Source organism: Canis lupus, chromosome 8 (genome assembly GCF_048164855.1).
Source record: "Canis lupus baileyi chromosome 8, mCanLup2.hap1, whole genome shotgun sequence".
Taxonomy (NCBI): Eukaryota; Metazoa; Chordata; class Mammalia; order Carnivora; family Canidae; genus Canis; species Canis lupus.
The window spans coordinates 65,056,405-65,074,077 of NC_132845.1; the positions used below are offsets into that span (position 1 = coordinate 65,056,405).

Sequence of the window (17,673 nt, forward strand, 5' to 3'; positions counted from 1 at the left end):
TTGCAGGATACAAGATCAATATACAAAAATCAACCGTATTTCTATACACTAGCAATGAACACTCCAAAAGTGAAAAGAATGTAATTTACAACAGCATCAAAAAAAAAAAAAAACTTACAAATAAACTTAGCAAAAGAAGTGCAAAACTTGTACAGTGAAAACTATATAGCACTGTTGAAAAAAATTAAAGAAATAAATGGAAAGACATCCCATATTCATGGATCAAAAAACTTATAATATTAAGATGCCAGTACTTCCCAGTATGATCTACCGATTTAACACAATTCCTAATCAGAATCCCAACTGGCTTTTTGTAGGAATTCACAAGCTAATCCTAAAATCCATATGGAATGCAAAGGTCTCTGAGGTACCAACAATCTTGAAAAAGAACAAATAGGGTGGACTCATACTTCCCAATTTCAGAGCCTCCTACAATTCCTATGGTAATCAATTCCTATGGTAATTAGACAATATGCTACTGGTCTAAGAATAGATGTATAGATTGATGGATTAGGACAGAGGGTCTGGAAATAATCCTTCATCTTTATGTTCAGTTGATTTTCTTTTTTTTAATTAATTTATTTATTTATGTATGTATGTATTATTTATTTATTTATTTTCAGTTGCTTTTCCCCAAGGGCACCAGCAGCATTCAATGGGGAAGAGAAATGACTTCTCTCAACACATGATATGGGACAATTGGATTTCCATATAAAAAAGACCCCCACATCACTCCATACACAAAAATTAACTCAAAATGGATCACAGACCTAAGTATAAGTCACAAAGTATAAAACTCTTAGCAAAAAACAGGACTAAATCTTTGTGACCTTTGGTTAGGCAGTATTTTTTTTTTTTTTTTTATGTAAACACCAGAAGTACAAGTAACACCTTTGGACTTCATCAAAATTTACTTTTATTTCAAACAACCCTATCAAGAAAATGAATAGACAACTTACAGAATGGGAGAAAATACTTGCAAACCATGTTTCTAATAACAGAGTTATAGCCAGAATATACAAAGAACTCTTACTCAACAACAAAATGACAAACAACCCAATTACGGAAGAAGTAAAAGATTTAAATAGGCTTTCTCCACATACAAATGGCTACTAAGCATATGAAAGGATGCTCAGCATCATCAGGAGAAATGCAAATCAAAACCACAATGACATACTACTGCACACGCACTAGAATGGCTTCCTCTCCAAGAAATAAGGCATCAGCAAGAAGACACTTAACAGGTATCAGGAAGGATTGGGGAAGAAAATGGAACCCCTGCAGAATGCTGGTGGAAATATAAAATGGTGCAGCCACTTTGGAAAACAGTTTGGCAGTTTCTCAAAAGGTTAAACATAAAGTTACCAAGTAGCCCAGCAATTTTACCCTTAGATTTGTAGCCAGAACTGAAAACATGTCCACCTAATAACATATACATGAATGTTCATAGCTGCATTATTCATGATAGCCCCAAAATGGAAACCAAAAAAGTAGATAAACAGGGGCACCTGAGGGGCTCAGTCAGTTAAGCATCTGCCTTTGGCTAAGGTCATTATCCCAGGTTCCTGGGATGGAGCCCCACCTCGGGCTCCTTTTCCCTCTCCCTCTGCCTACCGCTCCCCCTGCTTGTGCTCTCTCTGTCCAATAAATAAATGGATAAAATATTTTTTAAGACATTAAAAAAAGATTTTATTTATTTATTCATGAGAGACAGAGAGGGAGAGTGAAGCAGGCTCCCTCTCAGGAGCCCAATATGGAACTCGATCCCAGGACCCCGGGTCCATGACCAGAGCCAAAGGCAGACACTCAACCACTGAGCCATCCAGGCACCCAAATGGATAAAATCTTAAAAAAAAAAATTGATAAACAAAATGTGGTATATTCATAAAATGGAATATTATTCTGCCATAAGGTCTGAAGTCACACAAGAAGAAATAGATAATCTGAATAGACCTTTATCTATTAAAGAGATTGAATTAGTAATTAATAACCTTATAAAACAGAAAATGCCAAGCCCAGATGAGTTCACTGTTGAATTTGAACAAAAATTTAGGGAAGAAATTATACCAATTCTCTACAATCTCTTCCGGAGGACAGAAGCAGAGGGAATATTCTTCCCAACTCATTCTGAGGTCAGAATTACTCTAATACCAAAACTAGACAAAACTACAGACCAATATCTCTCATAAACATAAATGCAAGAAATTCTCAACAAAATATCAGCAAATCAAGCCCAACAATGTACAAAAAAAAAATTACAAACCACAACTAAGTGAGATTTATCCCAGGTATGCAGGGCTTGTTCAACATTCAAAAATCAATTAATGTAATCCATCACATCAACCGGCTAAAAAAGAAGAATCTCATGATATTAGTAGATACAGACAGAAAAAGCATTGGACAAAATCCAGTATGCATTCATAATAAAAACTCTCAGTAAACCAGGAATAGAAGAGAACTTCAACTTGATAAAGAACATCTATGAAAACCCTAAATCATCATACTTACTGAAAAAAAAAAAAAAAGAACATCTATGAAAACCCTAAATCATCATACTTGCTGATGAGAAACTAGAGGCTTTTCCACTAAAATAAGGAATAAGACAAGGATGTCCCCTCTCACCATTCCTTTTCAATATCGTACTGGAAGTCCTAGCTAATGCAGTAAGACAAGGCAAAAAAAGTATATTGATAGAGAAGGAAGAAATAAAACTGCCTTTGTCCATAAATGACACAAGTATCTATATTTAGAGAATCCGAAAGAATCAACCAAAAAATCTCCTCGAACTAATAAGCAATTGTAGCAAGGTTGCATTTTTATAACCTTCATATACAAAAGTCAATCATTCCTACATACTAGCAATGAAAACTGGAATTTGGGACACCTGGGTGCCTCAGTTGCTTGGGTGCCTGCCTTCAGCTCGGGTCGTGATCCCGGTGTCCTGGGATCGAGTCCTACATGGGGCTCCCTACTCAGTGGAGGGGCTGCTTTTTCCTCTGTCCCTCCCCGCTGCTCCCACTCTCTCTGGCTCTCTCTCTCTCAAATAAATAAATAAAATCTTAAAAAAAAAAGTGGAATTTGAAATTTAAAACACAATACTGTTGTGTTGGCACTCCCCAAAATTAAATACTTAAGTTAAATCTAACAAAATATGCACAAGATCTATGGGATGAAAACTACAAAATTCTTTTTTTTTTTTTTTTTTGAAAACTACAAAATTCTGATGAAAGAAATCAAGAAAACTTTCCATGTTCATGGACAGGAACACTCAATATTGTCAAGATGTCAATTCTTCCCAATTTGATCTCTGGATTCAATGCAGTTCCACTCAAAATCCCTGAAGTGGGTATCAACACACTCATGCCAAAGTTTGTATGCAGAGTCAAGAAACCCAGAATGGCTAACTCAAGATGGAAGAAGAACAAGGTCCGAAGACTGACAGTACCTGACTGCAAGGCTTACTATAAAGCTACAGTAATTAAGACAGTGAGGTATTGGCAAAAGAAAAATCAAACAGATTAATGGAACAGAGAAAAGACCAAAAATAGACTCCTAAAAACAGTCAAATAATCTTTAACACAGGAGTAAAGGCAATACAATGACGAAGGGATATATATGTCTTTCCTTTTTTTTTTTTTTCTTAAGATTTTATTTATTCACTAGAGAAACAGAGGGAGAGGCAGAGATACAGACAGAGAGAGACACAGGCTCCCTGCGAGGAGCCTGATGTGGGATTTGATCCCGAGAATCCAAAATCACGCATGGAAGCAAAGGCAGACACACAACTGCTGAGCCACCCAGGCGTCTTTCCAACAAATGGTATCCTGCTGAGCCACCCAGGATATGTCTTTCCAACAAATGGTACTAGAACCAAGAGAGATCCACATGCAAAACAGTGAAAGTAGACACAGATCTTACACCCTTCACAAAAATTAATTCAAAATGGATCACAGGCCTAAAGGTGACATGTAAAAATCAAAAACCCCCTAGAAGACCATGTAGGAGAAACCTAGATGACTTTGGTTCTGGCAGTGAATTTTTATAACACCAAATGCACAATCTGCAAAAGTTGGACTTCCCTAAAATTATACATTTCTACTTTGTGAAAGATGCCAAAAAAGAGAATAAAAGGACAAGCCATAGCCTGGGAGAAAATATTTGCAAAAGACACACCTGATAAAGGACTGCTTTCCAAAATAGACTAAGAACTCTTAAAATTCAACATTAACAACCTAATTTTAAAAATGAAAAAAAATAAAAAATAAAAAAATAAAAAAATAAAAATGGGTCAAAAAAACAAATAAATAAATAAATAAAAATAAAAAATAATTTAAAAATTGGTCAAAAATCATAACAAGACATGTCACCAATAGTACACAGATGGCAAATAAGCATGCAGAAAAGATGTGCCACGTCGTGTTATTAGGTATCTTGTTTTAATTAGCATTTCCCTATTAGAATGTCCAAAATCCAAGACACTAAGCCTAAATGTTCACAGGAATGTGAAGCAACATGATTTGTCATCCACTGCTGCTCAGAATGCAAAATGGTGCAGCCACTTTGTAAGACATTATGGCGATTTCTTACAAAACTAAATGGACTCCTACCATATGATCCAGCAATCACACCCCTTGGGATTTACCCAAAGGAGCTGAAAACTTACATCCACATGCAAAAAACTGCACACACAGATGTTTATAGCAGCTTTAGTCAAAACTGCCAAAACCTGGATGCCACCAAGATGTCCTGACGCCCTGGAATAGGTGAATGAATAAATAAACCGTGGGCCATGAGATGCCTGGGTGGCTCAGTGGTTGAGCGTCTGCCTTTGAGTCAGGGCGTGAATTCGGATTCCTGGGTTCAGGTCCCGCATCGGGTTCCTTGCATGGAGCCTGCTTCTCCCTGTGCATGTGTCTCTGCCTCTTTCTGTGTCTCTCATGAATAAATAAATATTTTTAAAAAATAATAATAAAATAAAATAAAATAAACTGTGGGCCATCCAGACAATGGGATATTATTCAGAGCTAAAAAGAAACAAGCTATCAACTCATGAAAAGACATGGGCAACCTTTAATGCATACTATTAACTCAAATAAGCCAATCTGAAAAGATACCATGCTGTATGATTCCAACTACATAACATTCTGTAGAAGAAAAAACTATGGAGACAGTCAGAATATCAGTGATTGCCAGGCAACCAAGGACAGGAGAGAGATGAATAGGAGGGGTACAGAGGATTTTTAGGCAGTGAAACTACTCTATATGCCACTATAATGGTGGCTATACACCATTACACATTTGCCCAAACCCACAGAATGTACAACACCAGGAGTGAATCCTAAGGTCAACTATGGATTCTGGGTGACAGCGATGTGTCAATGTAGGTTCGTCAATGGTAACAAATGCACCATTTGAATGTCAATAATAGGGAAGGCTGTGCATGTGTGCAGGGCAGGGGGAATAGAGGAATCCCTGTATCTTCCTCTCAATTTTGCTGTGAACCTAAAACTTCTCTAAAAAAATAAAGTCTATTATTTTTTTTAAAAAAAGGAATCAGGGATCCCTGGGTGGCTCAGCGGTTTCGCGCCTGTCTTTGGCCCAGGGCGGGATCCTGGAGCCCCGGGATCGAGTCCTGCGTCGGGCTCCCGGCATGGAGCCTGTCTCTCCTTCTGCCTGTGTCTCTGCCTCTCTCTATCATAAATAAATAAAATATTTTTAAAAAAGGAATGAAGTACTGATACATAACATGGATGAACCTTCAAACAATTAACAAATTAAAGAAGCCAGACACAAAAGACCACATGTTGTAGGATTTCATTTATATGAAATGTCCAGGAAAATGCATAGAAGACAGAAAATAATGGTTTCCTAGGGTTGGGGGTTTGGGAGAATATGGAAAATGATATGAATAGGTATGGGGTTTCTTTGGGGAGAGGGGGATAAAAATGTCCTGAAATTAGATAGTGGTAATGGTTGCATACCTCTGTGAATACAATAAAAGCCATGAAATTGCATACTTTAAAGAATGAATTTTGTATTATGTGAATTATATTCCAATAAAGCTCTTACTTCTAAAGAGTAGATTCAAGTCTGACCATGTCAATAATTACATTAAATATTAATAGATTAAACACCACAGTGAAATGATAGAGATTACAAAGTAGACTAAAAAGAACAACTCAACTATAAGCTGTCTACAAGAGACTCGCTTTAAATATGAAAGCAAAGGAAAAACACAGTAAATGACCAGGAAAAGATATGCCACACAAATAAGAAGCATAAGAAAGGTGGAGTAACTATTTACTACCAGATAAGAGGGATTTCGAAACAAAGCGTATTAAGAGATAGAAAAGAACATTTTGTAATGATAAAAGGACCAATTTAACAGGAAAACAGAAAATCATAAGTGTATATACACACCCAACAACAGAGCTTCAAATACATGAAGCAAACATCCACAGAATTAGATTATAAGGAGAAAGAAAATCCTGCAATCATAGCTAGAGGTTTTACACCCATCTGTAAGCAATTGATAAAACTAGACAAAAACTAGTTTGCTAGTTTTTTGCTAGACAAAAACTAGCAAAGATTTTTTTTTAATTAAATATTCTATTTATTCATGAGAGAGAGAGGCAGAGACACAAGCAGAGGGAGAAACAGGCTCCATACAAGGATCCTGATGTGGGACTTGATCCCAGGACTCTAGGATCACGCCCTGAGCCAAAGGCAGATGCTCAACCACTGAGCCACCCAGGCACCCCGCTTCACAAGATCTTAACACTTTCAATCACACTGCCTTGCCTGATAGAACTGAACGATTTACCGAACAGTATATAGAATGACATAAGAATGACATCAGAATATGTATTCTTTAAGTGCATGTGGTACATTTACTATGAATACCATATACTCTCAAATTTTAAGTTTTAAAAGATTGAAATTATACAGAGTATTTTCTCTGACCGAGATGGAACAACATGAGAAATCCATAATAATAAAATAACCCAGTAACCCCCACTAATATTTGGAAAATAAATAATACTTCTAATAATCAGTGGATGAAAAGTAGAAATCACAACATAAATTAAGAAATGTCAGTTGAACTGAGAGTAATAATGAAAATAGAACAACAGAAAATATGTGAGATGCAGCTAAAGCAATGTTTCGAGAGAACTTTTAAGGTTTCCACAAGAAAAGAATGTCCTAAGTTGATAACCTTAAGCTTGCACATTAAAAAATAGGAAATGGTTGGCAATTATACCCAAAGTAAACAGAAGGGAGGAAATAATAAAGAGTAGAAATCAATGAAATTGTTAACTTCTAGCCACACTGTTCAAGAAATAGAACAGAAAGAAATTATTTGTATTGGCAATGAAAAAGAAACATCACTACAGATCCCTCAGAATTAAAAGTATAAAAGGGGGAACTCTCTGCCAATACAGTTGACAACCTGGATAAAATGCAGAAGCCTGTAGGTTCTAAGATGGCTGGTGCATTTAGGGATGAGGATGGGGGCTGAGGACAGGATGATGCTGTCTGAGTAGCCACAGCTTGATGGTGGGGGGTCAGACAGGTGGAATGTGACCACAGGGCAAGAGGGAACTAGTCAGAGGTTCCCAGCAGAGAAGTAGTCTGATCAAGTCTGAGCTTTGAGGAAGAGGCCTCCAGCTGCTTAGGTACAAAGAATATCTGAGACGGGTGAGCCAGTGCCACTGACTCAGGGAGCCAGGCCCAAAGCTCCCAGGGAACAATAGTAGGAGATGGGAGTGAGAGGGAGGGAGAAGGAAGAGGAACGAGGCAGGGCCAAGGCCTGCAGACTATGAGGCCACCCCAGAGATGGGGTCCCACGAGGCAGTACAGGCTACAAGAAGGAGCTTTCGTCCTGCAGCCTGCAGGGCATGAAGCCAGGGACAGCTGGGAGAGACCCGGGTGTAGAGCTGGGTAGCACCACTGTGCTCATTCTCCCCATGCCAGCCCCTGCCAGAGGGACTCACATGGACCCTGGATGTTCACAAAAGGTAGCGTGAGTGCACATGTGGAACCATTTCAGTCCCCAGCCCTCAGGTGCAGTGGGGCCGGGTCCAGGAGGGGACATTGGCCCCATGAGAATAGGGGTGGGACCAGGATAAGGTCCCCTGTATGTTTCAAGAGGCAAGCATATGACTAGAGACACTGAGAGGAAGGAAGCAAGACCAGAACGAGGTCTAGCCTTCTGTGGGAGCCTTAGGAGCCAGCCATCTCCATTTGCCCATCAGGGAAGTGGGACAGTAACCCTAACAGTGACACAGCATGCAATAACCCCCAGTGACAACTCTCTCCAGACCCCAACCCCACGCTGCAGGCTCATCTCACTAAATGAACCACCTCAAATGCCCAGATTTAAAGAGCCTGTACCTCTATTTTGTCTATGTATGCTTAGCCAGTTCCTGTTTCTCTCTCATGGTTAAGCCTGGGTGTCACCTACCTGGAGTGGCCTCCCTCAGGCTTCTATAGCCCTCCAGAGTACAGATCTGAGGCCTCTCTGCTTCCCGGAACTGCCTATCACCGGGCATCAGAAGTGGGGGAGTCAGGAGTATTAACAGTGAAGGTCACCCTGCATTGCTCCGGAGACCCCTCCTGGGGCAGGCCAGGTCCATGTTACCAGTACCAACTGTTCTGCTCGGGACATGGTTGGCCCACAAGGCAGGGCCCCACTGGCCCCCAGCTAGACTCCTTCCATTCTCTGCATCCATTTCCTGTCTGCAGAAGGGGGCAATGGAGGCCCCGCATTCCACCTGCTGGTACTCACCCATCAGGTTCTGTCGTTCTTCCTTCTTCCGGGCCTTCTGCTTGGCCTCCAGCTGCACCACGGAGAGGGAAGGCCCCACTGTGGGGCTGGGGAGGGCACTGGCTGCAAAGCGGGCCAGCAAGCCCAGCCCACTCTCCTCCAGGCCCGGCGACAGGGCCCGCTCCCGGGCCCCCAGCCTATAGCCGCCGGCAGCCTCGTCCTCCTCCTCCAGCTCATCCTCCTCGTCCTCCTCCTCGGAGCTCTCATCTGGTGCAGAAAACAGGGGGCGAGTCAGAGCCTTGGCCTAAGGAGATACCGCCCCCCACCTCCCCTACTCAGCCAGAGCACCAGCAAGGGGTGCCACAGTTCCAGCCTAGCTCATTCCTCATCAGCTGGGGGTAGATCCAATACCAGCCCATAAGTCTCCCTGCCCCATGGCCCAGTAGCCCCCATCAAAGCAAGCCCAAGACGTGGGCATCCTGGATGGCCCAGAGGTGGGCAGCGGCTTTGGGAACCAGAGGTTTTCTGTAAGGGGAGCATCGACATGCACCTGTGCTGTGGGGAGGGGTACAAACACACGGACAAGGACTGGAGACAGCTCTTTCCACCATCTCACACACACACGCACACTCACGCCCCGACATACAACATGAAGGCTGAGAAAGGAGGCAGGAGAGAAGGAAAGAGGAGTCCAGGGAGGGGCAGAGAGGGTGGAAGAGGGCCCCGGGGACTCAGGTGCCTGGGGGTCTGGGGCTGGCGTTAGGAGAAGGTGGAGTTTGAGCTCTTCTTGGGGGAGCAGGAAGGCCCTGGGTTGAAGGCCCCAACAGGCTCCAAGGTTCAAAGTTGACTCCCAGCAATACCCCCAAGCCAAGAAGCCGGGGCAAATCCTGGCTCTCTGTGAGCACTTCTTGTAAGCATGTGCTCATCTGTGGTGGCAGGGGAAGGGAGTGACGTGGTGGGGGGGCCTCCCAGCCCACCCACCCACATAATGGGAGGCTCCCCACAGGATGGCATGTATGGAAGAGAAAGCACTTTGCAGGCTCCATGAGGACCAAACAGAAACAGAGCCAGCCTGTTCTACAAAAAGAAACCACTGTCCCCAGGGCCAAGGGAGCCACAAGCTGACTAAGCCTCCTGACCCATGCAGGTCAGCCCACTTTGCACCAGGAGATGGAGGCTCAGCGTGGCCAAGCACTCAGGCAGATGCAAACTCGGGGCTGCTTGGCTGCCTTGTCACCCAGAGCCTCCTGGAAAGAATCTAAAGATGCTCCTGCCTGTCTCTCTGGTTGGCGAAGAGACTTAGTGCTTCTCCCCAGGCACATGCCTGCGACCCAGGACCTACAGCCCTGCACCCCGCTCAGACTGTGGGAACAAAGGTGGGGCAGGCAGGAGGCTGGCAGAGGGGACAGGAAAGGCAATGTTCCCTGCAGGTGAGGCTGCCCACCAAGAAGAGAGACTTGGAGGGAGGGAACAAGCTTGCTTTGGACCTTCCCAGGGAGACAACCCAACACCACAAGAGTGGGCAGGTGAGACATCATCAGGAGCTAACTGCCCAGGAGATGCCCAAGGGACACCTGCCAAAAGGTGCCTGTCTGCCTGAAGTGCTAGGAGCGTGAAGGTGGCTCTGGGGGCCACTGACCAAGGGCAGGGCCAGGCAAGGCTAGAGGCAACTCTCTGCAGCAGAAAGAGGGAAGAGACATAAAGAGGTGGCCCACAGCCCCCCATATTCTACCTGGGGCAGGGAGTGCCTGGGCTCAGGGAATGGAGATGGACAGACACAGATGGCCAACTCCACATTCTCCTGCCACACCCCAAGCCACCTGCTGGCTTGGGTGCAACTAGCAGCCCAAAGTGGTGGCCCCCAGGTGCACCAATGGGGGCAGGAGTTCCTTCTGTCTACCCATGTTTCCGAGGGAGCCTGGGTCTCTGTTGAGTGACCCCTGGGTGAGGGAGGTGGAAATGAGCATAAAGGAATCCCTGAAGGGAGCTGAGAAAGGAAGGAGGCAGAGACAGAGGTTTGTTAAGAGGAGGAAAGGGAGGGGGAGGAGGAGGAAGAGGGGGAAGAGGAGGAAGAGGAGGAGGAGGAGGAGGAGGAGGAGGAGGGGAAGGAGGAGGAGGAGAGAAGGAGGAAGAGGAGGAGGAGGAGGAGGGAGGAGGAGGAGGCCGGGCTCCCAGAGCAATGGATGAAGCAGGATGGAGGCCAGCGGGGCAGGCAGGCGGCAAGCAGGCAGTGCACACTTGCGATCCATTCACATAGCGGACATCACATGGTTGTCTCCGCCCCAGTGAGCCACAGCGGCAAAGCAGGCTAAGTGTAGGCAGACTTTCGACAGCGCCTGGGTCCCCCACATCAGGCCTCCCTGGGGTGGGCCAATTTGAGCAGGGTGGCGGGCGGGGGGCTGGCTGGGGTGGGGGCACAGAGTTAGACGTATGGCCAGTTTTCCCTTCTAAAGAACGCCTTCCCTGGCTGCTCAGGTGTGGAGACTCCAGAACTCTCTCCCGTCCAGAAGGACTCCCCACCAGCAATGTCCAGCAGGGAAGGGCTGGCTCTGGGTTTCTGGATGCCTGGAATGTCTACATCGGATACCAGTCAGCCAGCAGCAGCCCAACCCAGCACCTTGAGACTGATAAGTGTTTGGGAAGGAAAAGCCAAAACCAGGGTTTGCTTCCCATAAAACAAGATTATCTTGGTCTCTGGAGACCCTCCCCGCCTCCAGCAGCTACGAGCCTGACAAGCTCCCATTGGCTGCTTCCCAAGGTGGCTGGTCTGCTCAGGATGGAGTCTGTGGGGCAGGGTGGGGGGCCGGGGGGGAGGGCAGGGGGGGCAGAGGGGGTCTCAGGACCAAGGAAACCTTTCTGGAGCTGTCCACACCTGAGGCCACAGAGCTTGCCAAGGGCACAGGGAGAAAAAGTCCCGACAAAGCAGCCCAAGGAAATACAGAAAAACTTTTTTTTAAATAAAAACAAAATCAAAAAACTCTTTCTTGGCTCAGTACGTGGGGTTGTCTGTTGTCACTTGGTTTGGTTTTCCAAAACCTGATCGATAAATGCCAAAGCAATCCGCTGCTGCCATAGCCGATGGGGGCAAACCCCGAGGAGGGGAGGTGCAGAGGGGACACAAAGAAAAAGGGTTTTGCCTACCTACGGAGCAACGAGCCAGGCTCGGACCCAAGCTCAGTGACCCGCTGCGCCGTCTGCCCTACTCCCAGCCTTCGCTTTGCGTCCAGAGTGCAGCGTGAGAGCAAATGCAAGAGACCAAAACAGACATTCAAAGCATCATGGGTAGGGATCAAGGGTGAAGGTATGGTCAAGCTGCTGGGGGAGAGAGCAGACACTAGAAAGCCAAGCAGTCAGGGGTTTAGTACCGGATGTCAGGAAGACCCTATTACCCAAATATCCCTGTCAAGACCTGCCCAGTGCATGTGCGTGCAGCGGGGCCCCTCCCCTCCCTTCGTCTGGGCTCCCTCCACTGCTGCATCTGGCCTGGTCTGAGGGCCCCCTAGCCCCCTCTGCCCACTCTGGGCAAATGACCTCATGCTAGGACATTGATGGGGCTGTCTGCTTCTCCCCAGGGTCAGAGTCAGGTGGAGCTGGGGCAGGAAAGCTTAAACACATGGAAGCTGGAACCCTGACTTTAAGGGGGAGGAGCTCAGGGGGTGGGAGGGGAGGAAGGGATCATGGAGGGAGGATGGTGGTGAGCCAGCAAGACTGGTCCACAGAGGCCAGGGCTAGGGACAAACGAGGCCAACCGGCCAGTTAGTGACCTCCCCCTCCTTGGCCCAGACTGCATTCACTCAGGCGTGGCAGCACAAGAGAATGTGAGTCCCAAGGGCATCTGGCTCCCTACTGTGCCACCTCTTGGTCACCCAAAGTGGACCTGGGTAAGCCAGGATGGGTGAGGGGTGTGGGCAGGAAGAAGACAGACCAGGAACAGGAGCTCAGCTGGAAGCAGGGTAGCATCCAGTCCTATGGCCAGAGCTAGCTCCTATCCAGGTTGGCCTTAACATATAGGCCTCACTCTGGGACCATGGGGCCTGAGCTCTGGGAATCCCTGCAGGGGGTCTGCCCCCGAAGCAAGTCCTAAACCAGGGTGAGGAAACACTTAAGGATCCTCTGGCTCCCCCACTTGGCCCCTGGGACACTTCTAACCTGGGGAGGTTGGAGCCAGGACATACACAGGGACCACTGAACCCCACCTTCTCTCCACAGGTAAGGTGGATGGGGGCCCGGGGCGGGGTGGGGTGGGGCTGGGCTGCCAGCAGACCAGGCCTGTGGGCTCAGAGGCCAGTGCTCTCTCCGAAGCCTGGGCCCCGCCGCTCAACGTGGCAATGAAGCCCACAATTTCAAATCTCACAACAAAACGGGCGGCAAATGGTCTTGACCCTGCACTGCCTACACGCCCTTTAAAACAGAAATACGTGTTAGAAAACAAGTGTATATTTTTAAACCACCGTTACATAGAAATACAGCTTTAAGAAAATAAATAACAAACAAGCAGCTAAAAAACAAAAACAAAAACAAAAAAAGATGAAGCTGGAGGTGAACGCAGTTGACTTTAAACCTGAAGAATGAAGGCATGCCAACAGCTACGAGGGATATTTGAATAATAGAGAAGAGCAGCAGACTGCATATTCCAGCTCTACCCCTGGTGGGGTGGGGAGGAGGCAAGGGAAGGGGGAGGAGGAACAAATGAGGGGAGCGGCAACCTAATGGTCTAGTCAGGACACAGCAAGAGAGACAAGGCACACGGGTTTAGTTAAAAATGAACTCGGTATGTTTAATAAAGCTTGGTATTACCAAAATCGCGGTACAAACATCAAGTCACACGCCCACACGACAGAATTCCATTTACAAAGTGTCCCTCGGGAGGCCTCCTCCGGCCACGCCCGAGAGAGACCCCGACCCAGGCCTGCGGTCTAGGGGGGCAGAGGAGGTGAGGACGGGGGGGGGGGGGGGCAGAGGGGAACGTGGAGGGTGAAGACTACAAACAGTCCGTATAAAAGCTCAAAAAGAGCCAGGCCGTGGCGTTATCACAATGATACAGGTACAAGGAGAACAAAAATAGGACTCAGGCGGATACAGCAGGCTACGCTGCCAAGAACCCAGACGGCCGCCCTCTCCGAGGCGTCCCAGGGGGGCCACCTCTGCCCGCCATCTCCTGCCATCTCCTGCGTGCTCGCTCGCGCTCGCTCTCTCGCGCTCTCTCTCACTCACTCGCTCGCTAGAAAACACGGAAGGTATTTTGTGTTTGGAGCTAGTAACCTTGGTCAAACGAGTCCTCCGAAGAATCGCTGAAGGAGGAACGGGCTTCGACCTCTTGAAGCAGCAAACAAAAGGGCTGCTTCCTGCTGGCGGCCGGCTTGGGTTTCAGAGTCCGCGCGGCCGCCAGGCCCCTCTTGGTCAGCTTGGGGCCTCCAGCCAGCTTGCCGTTCTTTGCCACCATGCCACACAGGATGGAAGACGTCAGTTTGGAGCTGGACGGGCCTTGGGCAGACCACTCGTCCTTCAGGAATTCTTCGTCTTCCTCTGAGTCCGTATCTGCAGTCAAAGTAGTTTTTAATACGGTAAGTCATCGAGCGCTGGGAGGGAAGGGAGGGGCTGGTGTGTCTCGTTATTCTCAGTGGCTTTGAGGACACCCTGGCACGTGCCAGGACAGAGAGGTCCAAAGGCCTATTGGCCGTGGGACAAGCCCTGTCCCACCGCTTGACCTCTTCTCCCTGCCTGGAACGCTCGCCTCTCGCCTGGGAGGCCCCCCAGGCCTCACAGAGCTCGTCCTCTCCAGGCTGGTGGCTGCCAGCACCACCCACCACACAGCCACCTCTGCAAACAGCCTTTCCGGGCCGCCGATGGAGGGAGGAGCCCCACTCTCAGAAAGGTCTCAGCCCAGGCCATGGAGATCTGTGCACTAAACCCACGGGCTCCTTTTGGGGAGGGACAAGGCCCAAGAAAGGAAGGGCTCAGATAAAGCTCTCCTGCCCCAGGATACCAGTTTCCAGCAGTGTGCTGGGCAGCCCAGACAGACTCACAACGGCAATCACACAGGCGTGTCCCAACTCTCCACCCAGCAGCGTCACAACGGCCATCGTGAAAGCAGTTACTCCAAGGAAACTGGCAAACCATGTTCCAATTCAAGGCCTTCCCCCCCAACTTTCTCCTATCAAAGGCCTGCGTTTACCAGCACACTGCTGCTGGCTTCTCCCAAGACTCCTGCCTTACTGTGCAGGCAAGGCTAGGGTTCTTAAGCTTTCCTGGGAGAAGATCACCCAGATTTGGGAAGGGGAGCCGTCAAGCAGGCACAACTTTGGCCCCTTCCAACCCCACCCCAAATATCCTTAACACCATTTTGATCTGTTTTATATATGGGGCTGTCAAGCAAGATTTCACTGGAAGAAACTGCTGCACAGCAAAGACTATATAATCCCTCAATCTGATAAAATCCACTCTGAACATAAGGAATAGTAATAGAGCTCCAACTCTGGCAGCACCTGCCATCTCCAAGTCCATGAGAAAACTACACGTGAGGCAGTGTCTTCTGGCTGCCTCTTCTGACACCTAAGCTTTCCACTCCAACCAAGACCCCCAACTGTAGGATGGCCTCAAAACTCTAGGTATGGGTAGGACATGGACAAGCCCTATCAGGTCTCTGTCCGTCCTTCTCAAGGCCACATCCCAGGCTGGAGACACCCTTGGGTGATGAAACCAAGTTGGCTTCCCACCAGGCATGCCCCTCAACCCCTATTACCCAAAGTGAAAAAGAGTAGCTTTCCCTCTTTCCACATCCTGCCAGCCATCTCCGTGCTAGAAAACACTCTTGACCTCACTGTGACTGCATTCTCTCATTTACCCAGAACTACAGAAAACCCAACATAAAAAATATAAACAAGAGGTGCCTGGGTGGCTCAGTCGGTTAAGTGACCGACTCTTGATCTCAGCTCAGGTCTTGATCTCAGGGTCATGAGATCGAGCCCCACATTGAGCTCTGCCCTGGGAGTGGAGCCTACTTAAAAAAAAAAAAAAAAAAATACAAACAAGATCTCTCTCCACAGTCAGCTGCATATCATAGCCAGCATCTAGTTGGACACAGATCTTCTGACCTCTTTGTTGCAACTTTAACTCCTTTCTCTCACCTGGACAATGGAATTTTAGACACATGTTTAACAGACTAGCAATCTGAACATGGCTTTGTGTAAGCACACATCTACACACAGTGGACTGTGGCTCAGAGAACTCCAAAGACCTCAGGACAGAGCTTATTTCTGGCCTCTAGATGCCCCCCAATCACCTGTCAGTGGGAGGAATACGGGATCCTTCTGGCAATCAGAGCAGCAGCAATCCTCCCCAATTCCTCCATCATTCTAAAACCAGCCAAGATGGAAGAATAAAGGGAAGTCCTTCTTCCCTTCTCCTCCAGGGCTATGAGTTTCTGAGATGAGCTCATGGTGGCCATGGATGGGCCTGGGCACTGCTGTTTAGATCATACCTATCCAAAACTGAGGACCACAAAAGCTATGACAATCAAGCATGTCCTCAACACATAAGGCACAAAAGAACTGTTTACCTCACATATATCTCTGCGTCAGCCCTAGAGACCCATTAGTTCTAAGCAACCAAACACACAAATGCATAAAAAAAAAAAAAAACTGCAATAGCAGCAGCTGAATCTTATGCCACAGCCAGCTTTTACCAACATGAGCTCACTTAAAGCTCATGACAGTCTCGTGATAATATAATTGCAAGCCCATAAAAACTTTTTCTTTTCCTCGAGAAAACAAACTTTAATAGCATTACAGGTGTCTACTTTCGTGCACTTGACAGTCAACCACTATGTTCTCCCCCAATGAACCCTGCAGAGCCAATCAACAGCCTAGACACATACATCCAGGCAGGCCCAAAGAAAAAGCCCTCCACCCCAGTCAGGGCCTGGGGGCTCCCACAGCAGACTGTGCCAACAACTGCCAGGAGCCACGACGCCCCTCCTGGCCTTCCTGCAGCGGCCACATGCTTAGTGAATGTGTCCTGGACATTAGGGGGTTCCACCCACACACACCTAGGAGTATCAATTATGTGTCAAGCAGCATCCTAGAGCCATCAGATGCCACCAAGAGCTGGCCATGGGCACACAGACACCCAGGAGCCCCTATTACATGCCACCAGAGGCCGTGGAGGGTCAGCCATCTGCATACACACACACCTAGGAGCATCTACCACGTGCCAAGCAGCATCCTAGGGCCACCAGATGCCACCAAGAGCTGGCCATGGCCACACAGACACTTAGGAGCACCTGCTATGTGCCACCAGGGCCTGTGGAGAGCTAGCCATCTGCAGACACACACTTAGAAGCATCTACTATGTGCCAAGAAGCATCCTAGGGTCATCAGATGCCACCAACAGCTGGCCATGGGCACACAGACACCTAGGAGCACCCACTATGTGCCACCAGGGCCAGTGGAGGGCCAGCCATCTGTACACACACACACTTAAAAGCATCTACCACGTGCCAAGCAGCATCCTAGGGCTACCAGACACCACTGACAGCTGGCCATGGGCACACAGACACCTAGGAGCACCTGTTACATGCCATCAGAGGCCGCGGAGGACCAGCCATCTGCACACACACCCAGGAGCACCTACTACACGCCGCCAGAGGCCCCCTGGCCCCAGGCCAGCCGCGTTCCCGAGTGCCCAGAGAAGGTGTTCCCATGCGGCGACCCCGGCCAATAAGAGGCCGTGCAGCAACCCCCAGTCCAGCACTGGGTGCGCTTCCCCACTCCGCAGCTCAAGCCCTAGAAGCCCCCGCCCCAGCGGTCCACTCTCGGGGACAAGGCGCGGCAGCCACCTGGAGGCCTGTGGCCCGTGCAGCCCTCAGTACTCTGCGCAGCACAGGGTGCACCCTGCTGACATGACAC

General features: G+C 47.8%; 1 protein-coding gene across 5 annotated transcripts in view; it reads right to left on the bottom strand.

The window, feature by feature from the left end:
• TNRC18 (trinucleotide repeat containing 18) overlaps positions 1 to 17,673 on the bottom strand; it is a 90,035-nt gene that overhangs the window by 21,055 nt on the left and 51,307 nt on the right. For all 5 annotated transcript variants that reach the window (XM_072836875.1, XM_072836874.1, XM_072836871.1 and 2 more), the window contains 2 exons: positions 14,030 to 14,305; positions 8,789 to 9,034 (listed from right to left, as the gene is read on the bottom strand). In XM_072836875.1, the coding sequence (XP_072692976.1) occupies positions 8,789 to 9,034; positions 14,030 to 14,305 (522 nt within the window). The remainder of the gene's footprint in view (positions 1 to 8,788; positions 9,035 to 14,029; positions 14,306 to 17,673) is intronic.